At 37.8% G+C, this 18,772-nt stretch overlaps 1 protein-coding gene across 2 annotated transcripts in view; it reads right to left on the minus strand.

The window, feature by feature from the left end:
* The window catches only part of med23 (mediator complex subunit 23), a 48,805-nt gene that overhangs the window by 25,261 nt on the left and 4,772 nt on the right, over positions 1–18,772 (minus strand). The window contains exons 4-11 of one of the 2 annotated variants that reach the window (XM_002936307.5): positions 18,233–18,357; positions 17,377–17,488; positions 11,431–11,529; positions 7,651–7,752; positions 6,619–6,688; positions 5,529–5,641; positions 4,369–4,464; positions 3,854–3,871 (exon numbers count right to left, since the gene is read on the minus strand). In XM_002936307.5, coding sequence (XP_002936353.2) covers positions 3,854–3,871; positions 4,369–4,464; positions 5,529–5,641; positions 6,619–6,688; positions 7,651–7,752; positions 11,431–11,529; positions 17,377–17,488; positions 18,233–18,357 — 735 coding nt within the window. The remainder of the gene's footprint in view (positions 1–3,853; positions 3,872–4,368; positions 4,465–5,528; positions 5,642–6,618; positions 6,689–7,650; positions 7,753–11,430; positions 11,530–17,376; positions 17,489–18,232; positions 18,358–18,772) is intronic. The other variant, XM_002936308.5, reaches the window with a different exon arrangement.

Raw genomic sequence — 18,772 nt, forward strand, 5'->3', positions numbered from 1 at the left:
TATGTTTCCCTTTCCACAGGCAAAATATTGAGTATAAACTTTAAGAAGAATATATAAAAGCTAGATTAAAAAAAATATTGTATACAAGAATTGAATAAATGTTAATACCTATTAAGATTTGTTAAATAAACTTGAAAATATATCTACATTAAATAATAATGTTGTTTTTGCCGTGAAAAAGAGATTACAAAAGAAATGCATACATGTACACACCACCCTGAAATGCTGTTTGCCAGAGCAACAATCTGAAGGATTAGGAATTTAGAGAATTTGTTAAAGAAATAGGAACAGCAAAAAATGAAAATGTATAAAAGTAATTAGAATATAATGTACTGCTGCCCTGCACTGGCACAACTGGTACAACAAAGCTTCTGTTAAGCCATAGGGCAGCCATTCAAAGGAGAAAAAGCACATAGCAGATAACACACTATTGTATCCTACAAAGGTTATCTGCTATGTAACCTGTGCCTTTTATCCATCTTGAATAGCTGTCCCCTTGGCTACACAGCAGTTTATTTATATAAACTCTAGTAGTTTTACTGTAGCAAACACACAACCGGTGCAGGGCAACAGTACATTATATTTTAATTACTCTAAAAAAAGAACTTTCATTTTTTGGTGTTACTGTTCTTTTAAGATATGCCATAACAAATAAAAAACTAGTCCCTTAGGCCTGTCAGATATGTAGCCCATCAGTAGCCAAGACACTTACAAGCAGCAGTGTTGACATAACATACTGTGCAGTAATACTCAGTTTGTGGCTCTGAAGCCATGGGCAGTTTAAGATTGTTTTCATTTTAATGTGATTTGCACAATTAACGTAATGCATGGTCATACTATTGACAAGCTGTAGCTACATACCACCAAAGGATTGGAGTGTGTCTACCAAGGAAAACTGCAAGAAGTGGTAGTTTATAGCTTAATTTCATTTTCAATAGATTGTGTTCACAAAAATATTTTTTGAGACTGAAAAACAACCCCAATTTTATGTGTGTTTATATTTTCCTGAACAAATCACAGCCTATAAACAGGCAAGAATGGGCTCCTTCAGTTACATTATCTGCAAGGTGTGGTAGGATTTAATCTTGGAATACAAAGTCATTAATAAAAGGTGGCAAAAGTACATAAAGAGGTAAGCAAACATGTTTTTGAGCTTAACAGCAGTTTAAGTTGGTAGACGCAAACCTAAAAAAAAATATAAAGAATACATTTTTTATCTAAAGGGAATGCACATAATGGTCAGCAACACTGCCAAACTATTGGGCACTTCTGATATTTAAAAAGGAAAAAGTAAAGTAGCCCAAGTATATTTTAATTAAAATGGTGTAGGGACATCAAATTGCAGACTGCTTGTGACTTATTAAATAACAAAGCTTGAGTAAAACTGGCACAGATTTACAATCATTCAAAAGGTAGATAAAAAAAATCATACCACACAACACAACAAACTTGAAAACATCTAGCATGCAAATCTAATAAGTGTACAGGGCTTGAAATTCACTAGTCCTGTGCATCCAGGAGGAGCAACTGACCACCAAGTGGTCTGGGGGACCCCATGCACAGGGTCAAAGGTATTGATCAAAAGATTAAATGCAGACTGTAAATGGAATGCACATTTAGATGGGTAGTTTATTAAAAATGTACAAGAAAGGTCCTTTTTGCATCCTGTTTTTAAGGTGCTCCTCATATTTTTGAACTGCCAATGAAAAAAGGTCAAGCTCCTATTGATCCAATCGCAACTAACAGTCAATACATGGGGATTGTGTCACTCCAGCAGCGTACACAGTTAGCAAACAGGTTTCAAGCCCAGCCAGCAAGGGAGAAGAATGAGGTATAGCAATTTGGCTTTAAGTCACTATTAAAGGTTAGAAAGGTAATGCAAGTGGTGTGAAGAACATCTTGCGGTAGTAAAGGTACCCATTGACAAGCTTTTCACACCTCACACAGTCAAGAATGCATGCATCATTTCTTATCATACTCACAACCCTTTTAGTCAATATTGCTGAATAGTAAGCAGCATAAATACTGTAGTTTGCTGCTGCTTTGCAAATACTATAATAAATTAACTCAATATTTCATACACCAGTAATTAGGCACTTTTGGCTGTTTCTAAATTATAACTTGCTGTGTACAGATTTGATTGCCTCTAATCTTTCAGAATTGTGTCTTCTTGTGTAAGTAATAACAATAAGTATTATTATTGCTCCTAAAGTTTTGTTTCACTTCAGGCACTGTATAATATGGGAGATATTTAAAAGACCACTTTATGTTTTGCTGTTAGTTTGCATGAATTTGCTCTTTAGTTATTCAAAACCAGACAAAGTAGCCAAGACTTATCAACTGCCCCATAAGCTGTTTGATCATCATTTGGGCATTGGCTTATGAATGGCTGCTGAACACTCTTCTCAGCATACTTGCTAACAATATCTAGCAACCAGCTAGTGCAAGATTCTTTAAATCAAGTGTTAATGAAGTTTTAAATGTTTCCTTTCCTGGCCATCCAAATGCATAGCATATAAACTGGAACAAACACCTTCAGAAAAGGCCGAATACCTTTTTGGATAAACAAAATATTCACAGTCACTGACAACAAAAACAAACTAATGTTGATCCAATATGATCATCTTTTGTAATTTGATAGACAAAAAGGCATTTTCCACACTTCCCACATATTATATATATTTCCTTTTTTAGCAATAATAGTGTGAATGCTGTAAAGGTTTAAATATTTTGGAATTTTTCCTTTTTCCAAATAACAGAGAAACTGTAATCAATGTGTGCATTAATGTATACGCTTAAACAATTTCAGCTTTTTCATTGTGTAGAAGCCACATAAATATTTTCTTTATTGTTAAGTATATACTATAATACACTCCGAGATCTGCATATCCACAATATCATATTTGGCTTTTTTGGCATTACTTAATTACTCCAAACTGCGTTTTATAAATGCATGCATATTATAGAACTTTAATAAACAGAGGAGCCTAGATAGCTATGCTGAGATGCAGAGAAGTGACCAATTGAAGCCAAAATATTTACAAGAGCTACAGCGAGATGACCAACAATTAGATCAAATAAAAATAAAAACAGAATTTTGTGAATAGAATGATATACTTGGGTGGCATATATAACAGAAATGAACAAAAACTCTAAATTCCCCACCCACATCAACCTATAGAGTTCAATGTGATGCTACTGAAAGCAGCATGAGAAGCTCAGCACAATTTAACTTAAGAATTGTCCGAAGTCAGTTTTCCTCCAGATCAGGTTCTGCTACATTGTTTCAGGGATTAGTGTATGAATAAGTGCATGACTCGAAACATATCTAGAAATGTTGTTTTTGGAAGAAATTTTAACATTTTATTTTGAACTTGTTGTTCCTTTAAATAATTCCCATACTGTCCAGAGATTAATTTTATTTCAGTGTGGCTTTTAAAATGTCTATTACTCAGCTATGGTCTGTGATTTCAAGTCTATTACTAGCTTAGAGTCTATACAAGATTTATAAAACATCAAAATATTTATTAGCTATTTATGGAAATGTTTTGTACTCTCTCATCCCAACACCATAACCTTGAGGAAGATGTATAAATTGAATTGTATTCTGTCAAAGCAATAAGCAGAGTAGCAAATTGAAAATGGAAAACGGAGGGCAATTAATAAAAAAAAACATTTTAGGTGTTAGAGGTTATTCAACATTTAAAAAAAGAAGAAATGCTGTGCTGGTACATTGTAGTCCTGCTAATTTCAAGCCCTGGTCAGGTCTATGTGTTTGGTATTCCTCATCAGTGGATACTAAGCAGCCAGCAGCACTGTTAGTCACAATACAAGAATAAGGTTGTGAACATACCTGAGCAATGTTCAAGGTCTAGAGCATTGGAGGATGGGCAGGACAAGACAGAACAAAAATAAAGGAAGAAAAAAAGAAAAGACAAAACAGTGACTATGAGGCCTGCCTCAAGACGCCCAAAGCCAGAGAATACCCACCAATGGTGCATAAGATAAAAGAATGGGGCTTGGTTATACATTACATTGATGGTAAAAAAAAAAAATCACTTGAAGATATTTTGAAAAATTACAGATTAATGGCTGGTGCAGTAAACTGCCAAAGGGCACTCTTGAGACTGGCCTTATAGGGGGGGAAAGCAATGCAAAACAAAAAGTCAACTTTTAATAGTTCATCCTAATATCCCCAAGGCAGTAAACACTGAACAGGGAGGGTCAAATTTGAAGTACCCGTAAAAAATAAAAAATAAAAGGTAAAAGGGGGCTATTAAAATTACTGTTTTGTTCAACTGACCATAGCAAAGAAAGGTAAAAGAAGAGGGTGTGCTAGACTAGAGAAGCATTTCTGTGCTGCAGTACCTGCTTGTTCAGACCCAGCATGTTGCACACCATGTCACGAGAGTAGGGCTGCTCTAGAACATATCTCAAAAGAGCAGTCTGGGGCTCGAACAAATCCTGCAGAAAAACACAAGAGTTACAACTGAAGAAGAAAAAAAATGCAAGTTGGATTCATATTCTATTTGCTCTGTTTCAAATAAACAGAAGCCAAACCGGCAACTTCTGAAAAAACATTCTGTCTCTGCAATTCTGCTTTTTACACATATGAAGGAGCTGTTTTGCCTGGGGTAAGTGTGAATATACTACAAAGTACAGCAACAAGCCGCTCTATTTATGGCCAGTTAGTAGGCTATTATAGAGAAAAAAATCTTTCAGTTGTATTTATGGAGAAGAAAAAGAGACTATACTTTAAACATTCAAAATTAAATGTCCTCATACTTGCGGAGATGAGATAACCTGGCCAAATGCTTCAAAATATTTATTTTTGAATTTATACACTTTAAAAAAACAAGGCAATTGTAGTTACATGTTTATGAGTATAAAGATGCCAACGCCAGTTGTTACCACCATATGCTGTTCACACTAATGTCGTAAGGTGGCTTTGGAATTTAAGTTTACGCACCATCTTTGCAGATTATATTCCAAAAGGAAGTGATACACTACTGATATTTTCCCAAATCCATGAAATATCATATATATATATATATATATATAGCATGAAATAATCCATGGCCGGCACACCCTTAAAATTCAAAAAAAATTTTTTATTGAAAACTCATTGTTTAAAAACCAACGTTTCGGTCCTCATTAGGACCTTTATCATATATATATTTTGTTTACATGTATTATTTGATGTCATCACGTTTGAATTTGGGGGGGTGTCCCACACGTTCACGTTATTGTCCGTTGGTTTTCCCGCCAAACACTGTATATAAGGTTTTTGCTCACTTGAATTTGTAACTTTCACAAAGGCTGGTGTTGCAGCCGAAACGTCAGTTCCCTTGCCTCTACAATAAAACTTTGAAACTGATCCTAAGTCCTGTGTGAGCGGTACCTTTCTCCAAGCATCTGCAAACATTTTGTTGGGACTGCACCCAGGCACATTTATCAGCTTTACACGTGAGTGCCGGCTTCTGCTGCATATTATATTTATATATATAAAATATCCCATTTATTCTAACCTTATCATAAGGCAATAGTCCTTTCAATGGAAAGCGTAAAGTCAAAGGATCCAGTTTCCAGGAGTTACAGATTGCACCAGAGTTATTTACCACAGGCAGTAGACTGCAGCGCCCTGCAAATGCATAAAAAAAAAAGGAATACTCATGCAATAAGATGCTGAAAAGAATGTTAGCATGAAAGTGCATCAAGAACAGAATGTTAGATATAGTTGCTTCAAAAATAGATAAAGAAAAAAGCTTTAGCTACAAATGACAAAATACAATTATTCAATAAATGTTAACATTATAAAATCATTACATCTCAACTCTTGGCAGAGTTTATGCATTTTTACATTACATGCAACCCTAAGAAGCTTGTTGAAGGCTTCAAGAATTACTATAAATTGCAGTATGCCGAATTGAATCCTTCTGAATTAGATTATGAATCTAATGGTACATTAATTTAGAGCAGATTTTGTTGACCTTTATGGATATCATTAAAATTTGAAAGAAAATGAATAACCCTGTGGTTGTGAACATAAGTCTTCAAAATGGTAAGCTCGTAAAAAAACAAAAAAATCTAGATCATGTGTTCCTAATAACTATATAGTTATAGACCGAGCAATCAAAAAAGACCGAAGTTACAAAGTTTCAAGGTCGGGAGAAAAAAAATTGTTCCCAATTCCCACTGATTTCTGTAGAAAATTGCAGGCTTATGATACATTTTTTTTTTTTAGCAACTTTTTCATATTTTCTTTCTTTATTAAAGCAAGACTATTCAAGGTTTCAGAAAATACATGTATTTTTGCGTTTGTGTTTTATGGCCATTTTTCTTTCGAGAAAAACACCAACTATATTTTTAATAAATATGCACCTGACGGTAGAACCATTAGCTTTACAGTTATAGAACTTTTTTCATTTTAAAACGAGGAGAGAAAAGCTACAGATGCAAAAATACTGCATTCAAGCCTTAATAAAGACTCAGCAATTCTAAGCCTCATAGACATCATTCTGCATTTAATTACCTAGACAGGCAGCAATAGTAGAATAAACCACTGTGTTAAACCATAACTGGGTTACACTTAAATGCTGGTAAAAATTATCGACTTACCACAAATTGAACTGATTCTTGCCGTGGGCCGAAAACTGTCCACAAAGTCTGAAACTAGGTCCCCAAGCAACTGCATAAGAAGAAAAAAAAATGCATGTGCATCCTAATTCAATAATATAGATCTATATAACAGTGAAAAATGTAAAACTGATGCTACTCTGATTTTCCAGATTCTAGGTGGAAGAAAACAGTAAATTATATTATTCCGGACAAATCTGCCATAGAGCAGCATTTTAAAGGAGAACTACAACAGTGCATGGTTTGCACAAGGCATTTGAGCACCCAGCATGTCTTTTCCTCAGCTTCCAAGAAACTAAACAGGAGGGATTTTTAGACCTCTCTGTATGACATTATCATTTTTAACCTCAACTATTTGAGGTTTCACACATTACACCAACTCGATTTTTGATAAATGTGCCCCTAAGTTGACAAATGCACTGGAGCAGGGCTGTCCAACTGGTGGCCCACGGCCCTCCTCTGTGTGGCCCCCAACCTGTCTGGCTGCTGCGACTGCTTACCTTTGTGCTGCCTGTGTGCCATACATACAGGCAGCATAGGGAAGGCAGAGTATGGCACATACAGGTAGCATAGGGCAGGCAGAGTATGGCACACACAGTCAAGGTAGGGCAGGCAGAGTATGGCACACACAGGCAGTATAGGGCAGGCAGAGTATGGAACAAACAGACAGGGTAGGGAAGGCAGAGTATGGCACACAAAGTACTCTGTCTGCCCTATGCTGCCTGTGTGTGTCATACTCTGCCTGCCCTACCTTGCCTGTATGCGCTATACTTTGCCTTATGCTGCCTATGTGCCTTACTCTGCCTGCCATATACTGCCTGTGGGAAGTGAACCTGGCAAGGGTTTGTTCTGGAAGTTTGTTATCATTTGGAATAGCTCTTGCATGGGTGTGGTTTGAAGTGAGTGCAGTTTAAAAAAGGGGAGTGGTCAGAGTTGACTTCCATTATCGGCCCTCCACCATGTAGGCCACTGCACTGGAGTATTAGAATGAAAATGGTTAGTATAACAACTCACCCAGTGTGGAAGCTTTCCTTCAGGATAAAGTTTTAGTACTTCTGTGACTGCAAGATATGCAGGAAGTAGGCAAGCATTTCTCTCCAGAATGTAGGCCACTACCTAATAATGCAGAATAAAATGTTACACCGTGAATTTTTAAAAAAATGAACTAATGTAAACTACGGGTAATTTAGAAGGAACAAAAACATTTTATTTTAAATTTGTTGCACCATTATTGTTAGTAGAATGCTGTATGGGTCTCTTCACAGGATATTTCTATTTAACATTTTCATGGACAACCTTGAAACTGACAGACTACCATCTGTATGTTTTTTTGTAATAAACACTTGATAAAAAATGAGATTTAAAAAGTTGTATATTACACTACAGATTCAGATATACTGGATTGTTCTGGACTGCATGAATTGTAATACAGGTATTTTAAAATTATTTAATAAAAAGAAAAACAGACACAAGAGTGTTGTTAGGATATTTATAATTTATAACAGAAGTTACAGCCTACTGAAATTCTGTGACTGGCTGACAGCATTTCCTAGAAGGTGGATAGTTTTTCAAGTTTTCTCTTACAGTTTCACTTTTAATTGCAACCATGGAGGTCCACAAGAGAAGTCATCTCAAAGGGGAATTATCAAAATATAAAACTATAAAGTTCATCTCTAAGTATATTCAATTAACATTTTCGAACAAAATTTATTTAAAAAACTAACTTATACAAATACAAGGAATTATCAATGTATAGTTCTTAAGCTGCTGTCACAGAATTTGTGTTTTGAAGGCTATTGGTAATTACAGTTCAAAAAACAGATAGATGATTCCTTATGACAAACAGTATACACTAAGTACATTTTAATCAAAATTACTAAAAAGGGGGACACATGCTCATAAGTATCACAGAAGTCTCACCCGTGGTATAGGTGGGCCCGGGTGCTCATGCCCCTTCAGCTAGAGGGAGCCATCATGGATAAATCACAAACGTAGAAAAAGGCAGGCACTCCAGTATTGTAAAGTGAAGAAAAAGCTCTTGTTTACGAGGAGTAGAAGTAAAATCACAAAACTTTTATTAAGCTAACACATGATACAAAGAGCCTAACGCGTTTCGTACCTCACGGCACTTAGTCATAGGCTCAGTACTCTCGTTAACAAGCGCTTTTTCTTCACTTTACAATACCGGAGTGCCTGCCTTTTTCTAAGTTTGTGAGTTACACTAAGTACAGGTCCAATGTGGCCCCTGCCTACGCAAACATCTATATGAACCAATTTGAAAAACGATTTGTATATACAAACACATTATATGATAAATATTGTAAGAAATGGATACGCTATATCGATGATGTCTTTGCGCTATGGGCGGGGCCACGTTGGACCCTAGAAGCTTTTGTACAAGATATAAATAGTGCACTTCCTTTCATTAAATTTTCCTTGAATGTTAGCTCAATTGAAATTCCTTTTCTCGATACAAAAGTTTATAAAGGCAATGACAGGTTACTTACTGATCTCTATGTTAAACCCACAGACGGAACTTGTTACTACATTTCAATTCTTTTCATCCCCCTCAGTTAAAAAGAGCGTTGCCGAAATCTCAATTAAGTAGAGTTAAAAGGATAGTTTCCTCTGAGGAAAGGGTGGATGAAAGACTGAAAGAAATGTGTAACAAGTTCAAAGATAGGGGGTATCCAAGTGATCTGTTACAGAGACAGCTAGAAGAGGTTCAGAATCAAAATAGAGATTAGATGCTGGAGATGCAGCCAAAGAAGGCAGAAAAACATGTGACCTTTGTGACTCAATATAACACCTTGAGCAAACATGTTGCTCAAATTCTAAGGAGACACTGGTCACTGGTTAGAGATAATTTGCCATATATAAAAGAGTTCGAGAGGCCCCCAGTCATTGCTTACAAGAAAGGGAGGAGTGTGGGTAACTATTTAGTAAGATCAGATTTGGGAACTAACAGTGTACAAAGAGATGATATGAGAAGGAAACAAGGCACTTTTCCATGTTACAATTGCAATTGCTGCTCAAATGTACAAGTAGGAGAGGTGATATATCACCCTAGAAAAGGTAATGCAATCAGGTTACGTGGGAGATTCTCGTGTTGCTCAACCTATGCAGTATATGTCATCTAATGCCCGTGTGGGCTGGCATATGTTGGGCAAACGATGAGAACGGTTCACGAACGGATAAGAGAACATAAGTCAGCAATTAACACAGGAAAAATAGATCAGGCTGTTGCAGGCCATTTTATTGAATGCGGACACAGAGTGAATCAGCTTAAATTTCAAGTTGTTGAAATAGTTGAGCCAAAGAGGAGAGGAGGAAATAGATTAAAAGAATTACTATATAGAGAGGCTTACTGGATACGTAAACTGGAAACATTAAGTCCTTTAGGGCTGAATAAAGAATATGACTTAAGACCAATCTTTAGATAAAAAAATCTTTTCTCTCTTTCTCCCTTATTCTCCTCTTGTCCTGGCCTTTGTTTTTAATTTCATTTTCATGTTTTTTTTTTTAATTTATAAGGGTATTGTGTTCCAGTTTAACTAACACTTGAAGATACACATTGATCACTTAATTGTAACACATGAGTGTCTACTTAGCTAAACTGCTGTTTTATACATTGTTGTAATATAGGAACATCTCCACTAGAGGGTGCACAGGGGATAAAAGGTGCTGTGTGTAATTGCCAATTAGCTTGATAAAAGGTCTTATGTGACCCGAAACGTTGCTGCTGTTGTTGTTTGCCCCAAAAAACTTTGCAATAAAGGCATTTTAATCTACAAAGACAAGAGGTGCTGTTCCTGTTCTTCTGTACCTGGATGTGCCGATGGAAAGTGGCCATTGGGGAACCCGCACTACTTCTAACTAATCACAAGGCTTGGTGCTGACTACTACTCTCCAAACAGTATACACTAAGCCCAAATTAGGGTCTAAGGCAATAGAACACTGGACCAACACAAAAAAGCCTGTTAAACAGTTTAAAAACACTAAAACCATTGGACATTCATCATGTATAGCTAAGATAGCAAAGCTTGAATGAATTTCGAAACCTTTGTAGTCGTTACGACAAATACAATTACAAATTGACGCAAAGGAAGAAAAAGTTACGGAAATTAACGAAAATATTGTAGAAAATACGCAAATTTTTATAAGTTAGAAAAAATACAATTTTTTCCCATTCGGACCTAATCTTACTTTGATAAATGTGCCCCCTAAGCCTAATGTGTATCTGTCAATCTGTCAAGTATTCCTCTATTTCAAGAAAGTACAGCTGACAAACTTTCTGTTTTCAGACAAAAATTGTGCAGGCATGTCACTTGGACTTATGTATTTGCCGTCAGCAACTAGTGAAAAATGGTCCAGCAAAAGAAAAAGAATATTTTGTGAAATAAATATCACGAAGAAATCTTACACAACATAGCTTAAAGAACATGTAAAGTCTATTTCACGGGAAGGGGGGGAGGGGGGGTGTAATAGATTACAATGTTTTACTAGGTGCTGTGTTGGCATTTCCATACCTTAGAATAGATCTCACTGGATTTATTCTACTGTGCATGTGTAAACAGGGATTTTTGCAAGGGACGCCTGCCGGAAGGTAAGTAAAATACTGTTGCAGCGCTGAGACAATATTTTCCACAGGCTGGCCTAGGAAAAAAAATCTATTTCACTGGGGAGTTGACTTATATTTTGGCACCCCCCCAATAAAATAGTAGTCTAAGCCTGCTTGGACAATTCACTGTAAACTCACAAAATCAACCACAGAATTATTTATACCATCATTACCTCTCTTGCAGCTAACAGCTGCTGTACAACTGCAGAGCTGACAGTATCGGGTACAGTTTGGATTTTCTCCAGTATCACTTTTAGAAGATCACGCACACCCTGGAGAGGAAAGAAGTATTCAATGCATTATGTAGGCAACATAAAAATCATTCATTGAAAAACAATTGTTAAAAAGATAACCATTTTTAAACTATATGTTCACTGGAATGGGTTCTTGAATTTACTGTAAGATTTATTGTTTGTATGCGAAAGCCGGCCTTACATATGATACCAAAATTACGTGCTCACATAATGAACAGTAACTTTGTTTGCACAGGTTAGGGAAAATGTAAATCGCCAGTGGGATGGCATACGTGGCGCTGCGATTTCCCTGAAATCGTGGAAGTTGCCTTGGCGTATGCCATCCCACCGGCGATTTACATTTTCGCCGGTGGGAGCCCTAACTGAAGAGCAGAGCATCTGACAGATGATTATATAAGCTGTAATAGAGTATTCTAATGCAAATTGTTACTCTGCCTGTATCACCATTTTTTTTTTGAAGAGCAGGCACTCACTGAACAAATCTTCAGGCAAAATTCTTAATTAAAAAGTAACTTTATTGGAGTACCGTATTATGCGTTTCGTGTTCAAAGACACTTAATCACAGGCCTATGATTAAGTCTCTATGGACAAGAGACACGTAAGGAGGTACTCCAATAGTCACTTTTTAATTAAAAATTCTGCCTGAAGGTTTGCTGAGTGAGTGGCCGCTCTTTAAAAAACAGTGATATCTGCTCCTCTAGCAGAAGGCTCAGGGCGGCGCACCTCTAATAGGCACTCAGTCAGCTTGTGTACAAGCAAACACAGGGCGAATTTTGGCATAAAAACGTAAAAGTATGCATCTTCGCATCAAAATCCGCTCAGTGTGTCCACACAAGCTAACACAGTGCACTTAACAAACGGGGTGGATGGGTGTGAATCTGCTCTAATAAGCTGTTTCTCTGTCTAGTCTTTGTTTAGTAGCAACTATCACTGATAGTTGCTATCTGTGATACAGTTGCTATCACAGAACAATTTATAAATTGTACTACATTTGATATAGGTTAACATTAGTCATATGTAAAATAACTTAAAAATTAGTAACTGCCTAGCACTTTCCATAGACTGTGACCCCAAGATTTTATATCCCTAAGCAATTACCTTGCTAATCCTTAAAACATATATTATGCAAAAAAACGTGGGTTTGGTTTGAAGTGGGTGTGGTTTAGAAAGGGGGAATGGTCAAACTTTGTCTTTCATTATCAGCTCTCCACTATGTGGGCCAGCAAGATTCTGGTCCTCAGTACCACATAAGTTGGACAGCACTGCTTTACATGATAACAAGTAAAATCTAAAACAGTTTTACCTGCAAATTCTTTAAAGCCAATTAAAGGGGAACCTTCACTATGTTTAATATATAAATGTCAAAAAGTCATCATTGTTTTATTACAGTTCCTTATATTTAAGGATTTATTTGAGAATTCTTCAGCTGCAAATAACAGCAGTTTCCCCTGATCTACAGTGGATATACAAAGTCTACACACCCCTGATAAAATGTCAGGTTCTTGTGCTGTATAAAAAAATAAGACAAAAATAAATCATTTCAGAACTGTTTCCACCTTTAATGTGACATATAAACTGTACCACTCAGTTGAAAAACAAACTGAAATCTTTTAGGTGGATGGAAGAAAACAAAAAAACTGAAATAATGTGGTTGCATAAGTGTGCACACCCTTAAACTAATACTTTGTTGAAGCACATTTTGACTTTGCAAGATTTGCCCACTTCTTCTTTGCAGAAACACTCCAAATCTGTCAGATTGCGAGGGCATCTCCTGTGCACAGCCCTCTTCAGATCACCCCACAGATTTTCAATCGGATTCAGGTCTGGGCTCTGGCTGGCTCCAAAACTTTAATCTTCTTCTGGTGAAGCCATTCCTTTGTTAATTTGGATGTGTGCTTTGGGTCGTTGTCATGCTGAAAGATGATGTTCCTCCTCATATCAAGCTTTCTTGCAGAAGCCTGAAGGTTTTGTGCCAATATTGACTGGTATTTGGAACTGTTCATAATTCCCTCTATCTTAACTAAGGCCCCAGTTCCAGCTAAAGAAAAACAGCCCCAAAGCATGATGCTGCCACCACCATGCTTCACTGTGGGTATGGTGTTCTTTTGGTAATGTGCAGTATTGTTTTTGCACCAAACATATTTTTTGGAATTATGACCATGGAACCTTGGTTTCATCAGACCATAACACTTTTTCCCACATGCTTTTGGGAGACTTCAGATGTGTTTTTGCAAGCCTGGCTTGGATGTTTTTCTTCGTAAGAAAAGGCTTTCGTCTTGCCACTCTACTTTAATGTTGCTGTAGGCCTCTTGGTAGCCTCCCTGACAAGTTTTCTTCTCGTCTTTACATCTATTTTGGAGGGACGTCCAGTTCTTGGTAATGTCACTGTTGTGCCATATTTTCTCCACTTGATGATGACTGTATTCACTGTGTTCCATGGTATATCTAATGCCTTGGAAATTCTTTTGTACCCTTCTCCTGACGGATATCTTTTAACAATGAGATCCCTCTGATACTTTGGAAGCTCTCTGTGGACCATTGCTGTGGGATACGACTAAAAAATGTCAGGAAAGACCAACTAGAGCAGCTGAACTTTATTTGGGGTTAATCAGAGGCACTTTAAATGATGGCAGGTGTATGCTGACTCCTATTTAAAGGACAAGGAAAGGTTCTTATAAAGTAACACTTATTCTAGAGGCATTTGTGTTAAATACTCACTGGTCAGCTTGATTACCAGATCCCTGCTTTCTTGTCTCTGATATAGCACTGGCAGCCTGCAGCAGTCTGAAGACTCCAGTGACGTCATCCAATCTATCCCCCTCTTCCTGTGGGCTGCCAGTGGCAGCCTTAAGTCGCAGTGCCTTCTATTGTGGTTTTCTACGCATGTGTGTAATGGGAGATCCCCTTCCCTGCTGTGCCATTGCAAGCTCCCTGCTTCATTAAAATGCGCGTCTTAGTACCGCCCCAGCCAATGACAAGCGGAACTGCCGTTGCCATAGCAACGCGTGTCCACAACTAATTCATTTGTTTCTTCTGTGCTACCAGGGCATTGACATAGCGCGAGCGGTGCGCAGAATAATTTTCGACAGAGATGAGCGACGAGTGAGCTGTGCGGGGAGTAGCTCTGCTTGAATATAAAAGAAAACAGCAAGAACGGGTGCACGCCTAGGCTCGGGGGGGGGGGGGGGGGGGGGAATTCTGCACATGCTCAGTACAGACGTTGAGGGAAAGGAAGTGGGCATTCCTTTTCAAAGATGGCAGCGCCATTCACTGAAACGAGTATGCAGCATGCAGTAAGTGTAACTCTGTAAATCTTTCATTAGGCAAGCCAGAAATATAGCGTTTTTACTTAACAATAGTAGTACTACTGAATAGTGTGCTTAGTAAAATTTGACTTTCATTCTCCTTTAAAAGGACAAGGAAAGGCAAAGTCACATGGGGGTGCCAAAATGTTAGGCACCCCCAAGTGACTTAAAGGAGAAGGAAAGTCTGAAAACAACATAAGCTCCAAATAACAGTCATGATATGATACCTTAGACATTGCCCTAGCTTAGCTGTGCCTTGCTTCCTTAAGCTTGAATCTGCAAAAGTCTGCCAAACAAACACATACCTGGTCTCATCCAGAGAAACTTCCGTTTGCTCTGCAGCACAAAATTCCCGGGGCCAGCGCATGCGCACTGTCCTGCAGAGCCGTTCCTGTGTTTTGGGTGTTTTTTTTTTTAAGCAGTTGCAGTCGCGCCGAAAATCTTGACCCTTTAGCCCTGCCCACTTTTCCAAATCAACCAATCACGGCGCATATGTATTATTTCTATGACAGCGCTGTCCAAGTCCTGCACAGCCAGGTGACACACACAGATTTTAATGTAATATATATACACAATTTATTTATATTTAGTTTTGGCTGCAGACAACATTGGTGTTCAGTGGTTACCTTGCTGACCGATGCGGCTCTGTCTACGCTGCTCTGCACGTGCGTTTGTTTACATTTTGCAGAGCAGCGTGACGCGCCAGGTCAGCGATTCAGGGGAAAAAAAAACAGTGTGCGCATGCGCAGGGGAAAGGGGAAATGACGGAGCGCTTCGAAAATGGCGACGACAGCTATTTGAACGGCGTAGAACTCTGAAGTGCAATTTCAGCAGCAGGAGGTCTCACATAGGGAAATCGATGTAGCGGTTTAGGAGGCAGGAGGGGGCTTTATCTAAAGGTGAGAACACCTTCAAAAGCCTTTCCTTCTCCTTTAAATCGCCTACATTTTTCCCCAGGCTGGTGCCTCTGTTCGGAGAGAACAGCACCAGCCCGGGGTAGCTTAAAGGAGACATATTGGATAAATGGGAAAAAACGCTAATTTTGTAGGCAATTATGAATAATATACGGTGCTGGTTTCCCTTTGGGCTAAACATTAATCCTATCTGTAACAATGGCTCCTTTATTGGAGCTCCCTATAGATCCTATCACTTCTCTGTCCGAGTTTGAAATGAAGAGTGGGCGTGTCCTAACGGTCCCTGCCAGAAGCACAGTAGGAGAGGGAGAGCCAATCACAGCCCTGCAGTCACACAAGCAAAGACAGGCTTCAGTATCCTATCAGGTCAGCCTAGCTGCTGATTGGTTCCTATCCTACAGTGCAGTGTATGGAGGGCCGCCGGCTCTCCAGCTCATCCAGAGAATTCAGCCAGCAGGAAGTGGAACAGATGGGCGGGGCTAGTGGGGTTTTGGTGGAATTTCTCAATAAATCAGTCAGAAAAACAACTTTTTAAAGCACATTCCTTCTATATCTAAAGGAGTATAATTCACTGGTACATTCATCATTTTTATAGGATATGTCTCCTTTAATGATTCGCGAGTGGAAGAGCCAAACTTTAACAGAGAAGTCGGCTTCTTACTCTACTGCGCATGCGCCGGTGGTGGGGTGGGGAAGCAGGAAGCGCTCGCTACAGGTACCCCGGGCTGGTGCTGTTTTCTCCTAACAGGGGCACCAGCCAGGGGTAAAAGGTAAGCGATTAAAGGCACTTGGGGGTGCCTAACATTTTGGCACCCCCAAGTGACTTAGCCTTTCCTTGTCTTTTAACATAATTTTGAATGTGATTGCTTAATACTGAACACAGCTACATCCCCAGTTAGAAAAGGGTGTGCACACTTATGCAATTATTTTAGTTTTTTTGGTTTTCCTCCCTCCACCTAAAAGATTTCAGTTTGTTTTTCAATTGAGTGGTACAGTTTATAGGTCACATTAAAGGTGAAAAAATTTCTGAAATGATTTATCTTTGTCTCTTTTTTTTTTTTTAATGCACAGGAACCTGACATTTTACAAGGGGTGTGTAGACTTTTTATATCCACTGTAACTGGAGGATTCCTGCAACTTGAAATAAAATACTGACAAATAGGTTAGTAGTTTGTCTGGGTAATTTTTAGAAGAAAAAGAGGTAAGGTTGAGAGACGGCACACAAATAAATAAAACCAGTGAATCTTAAGACACGGGTACCCATGCTGTTAAGATGATAATCTTAACAGCCTTGATGATCCTCTGGAATACAATACAAAACTAAAATTCCACATATAGTTGATGCTAAATCAATTTTTGGGATCACCCCATTTAATTTGGGTACCTTAAAATAAATTTAAGAAACAAACAAAAAATAGCAGTTCCCCTTTAGTATAATTATATAAGTATATTTTATTTTGATTAGTCCGATATCTGTACATTAGACTGTTGTGGGAGGGGCTTAACCCTGTATTATTTGTTTTCTCCCACACTGCAAACACTATGAGGCTCATTTACGATCGCTTCCGAAAAATCATATTTTTTTAAGTTTTCGGACTGTGTGTATTTTTTTCGACTTTTTCGTTAATTTACGAGACAAGACATACCTTATAGTCCACACCACCAATAATTTTTCTGATAAGTTTGAATGTTAAAATCCACAGCTGTGTTCTTTCCCATTCCAAGGAGTCAGAGTTTATTAAGGATTCACAAACCATTCTATATTTAAAAAAAAAACCAAAGCATTAGGAGAATACGGGTATGAAACAGGTTATCCAGAATGCTCGGGACCTAGGGTTTTCCAGATTAGGGATCTTTCCATAATTTGGTACTGTTGTATTATTACAGAGAAAAGGAAATTATTTTTAAAAAATTAGAATTATTTGCTTACAATGGAGTCTAAGGGAGATGACCTTCCTATAATTTGGAACTTTCTAGTAATGGGTTTCCGGATACCGGATCCCATACCTGTATATTACATTTGGGCACCAACACAGCTAGGATGTAACCTGGAATAAAAATAGCAAAGCAATTGGCTGGTTCTGGTTGGAAGTTTGTATCCAGTTCATGCCACAGAATGATTTTAAGGTCCGAGCACTGTGCAGGTGAACAAATGCATCAAGTTCATTTTGTGCAAAGGGGCAAAAAAAAAAAAATACAGTAACTTCAATACCCTCAATTAAAATGGCCGTATTATTACAGAGCATAATTGTTGAGAAAGGCCCCCAGGGGGACCAAAACATTGGAACACGGACACAGCTATGTTGTTTTAATAAATAACACATTTTTTGAACACAGAAAGGAGTGCTGATACATTCCATGAAGTGTATTATTCCACTGATCATACACCCCACAGTGAAAAGTGTTAAGTGCAGGCACTTTGGGTCAGCCTGTGTGATAGTAAAAAGCATTAGTTTAACTTCAGTTTAATGTACGAGTTTTATTACAAACATCACACCATACCTTGGTGGAAGAAGTCCTGTTTCCACTGCCATTGCTAAACAATCATAGAGGAAAGAGATTCTTTTTGGACTGTGCTGCCCATGAATGAATTTTACAATCCACTGGACACATTGCTCATGGGATTCCTAGAAACAGTTTCAAAGAAAAACTCAAAGGATTAATGGCTTACAGTAACGATCTATTGAATTACCTACAGTACATATTGAGGCTTTAATAATAGTAATAATAATAATAAATAAGAGAATGTAAATTTAATGAGCGTAACATATATTTAAAATGTGAGTTTGTGCCAAGATAGGCAGTTAGTAAAAAAAGAGACCGGGACATCATCACTGGTATTGCATACTGTTGACCACAAACTTAAGAACTAATATTATTATCCCAGAAACCTACAAATGCCACTGGAATTTGCCAGCAGGCCTACATACAAGGTCATCTCTCACTTAATATGGTTGTATGCTTGGGCCTATAAAGAGCAAAAAACAAAATTGGTAAAGAATATATTAAAGTATCAGATTATCATTTCTATGCCTAGTACAA

This window comes from Xenopus tropicalis, chromosome 5 (genome assembly GCF_000004195.4).
Source record: "Xenopus tropicalis strain Nigerian chromosome 5, UCB_Xtro_10.0, whole genome shotgun sequence".
Taxonomy (NCBI): domain Eukaryota; kingdom Metazoa; phylum Chordata; class Amphibia; order Anura; family Pipidae; genus Xenopus; species Xenopus tropicalis.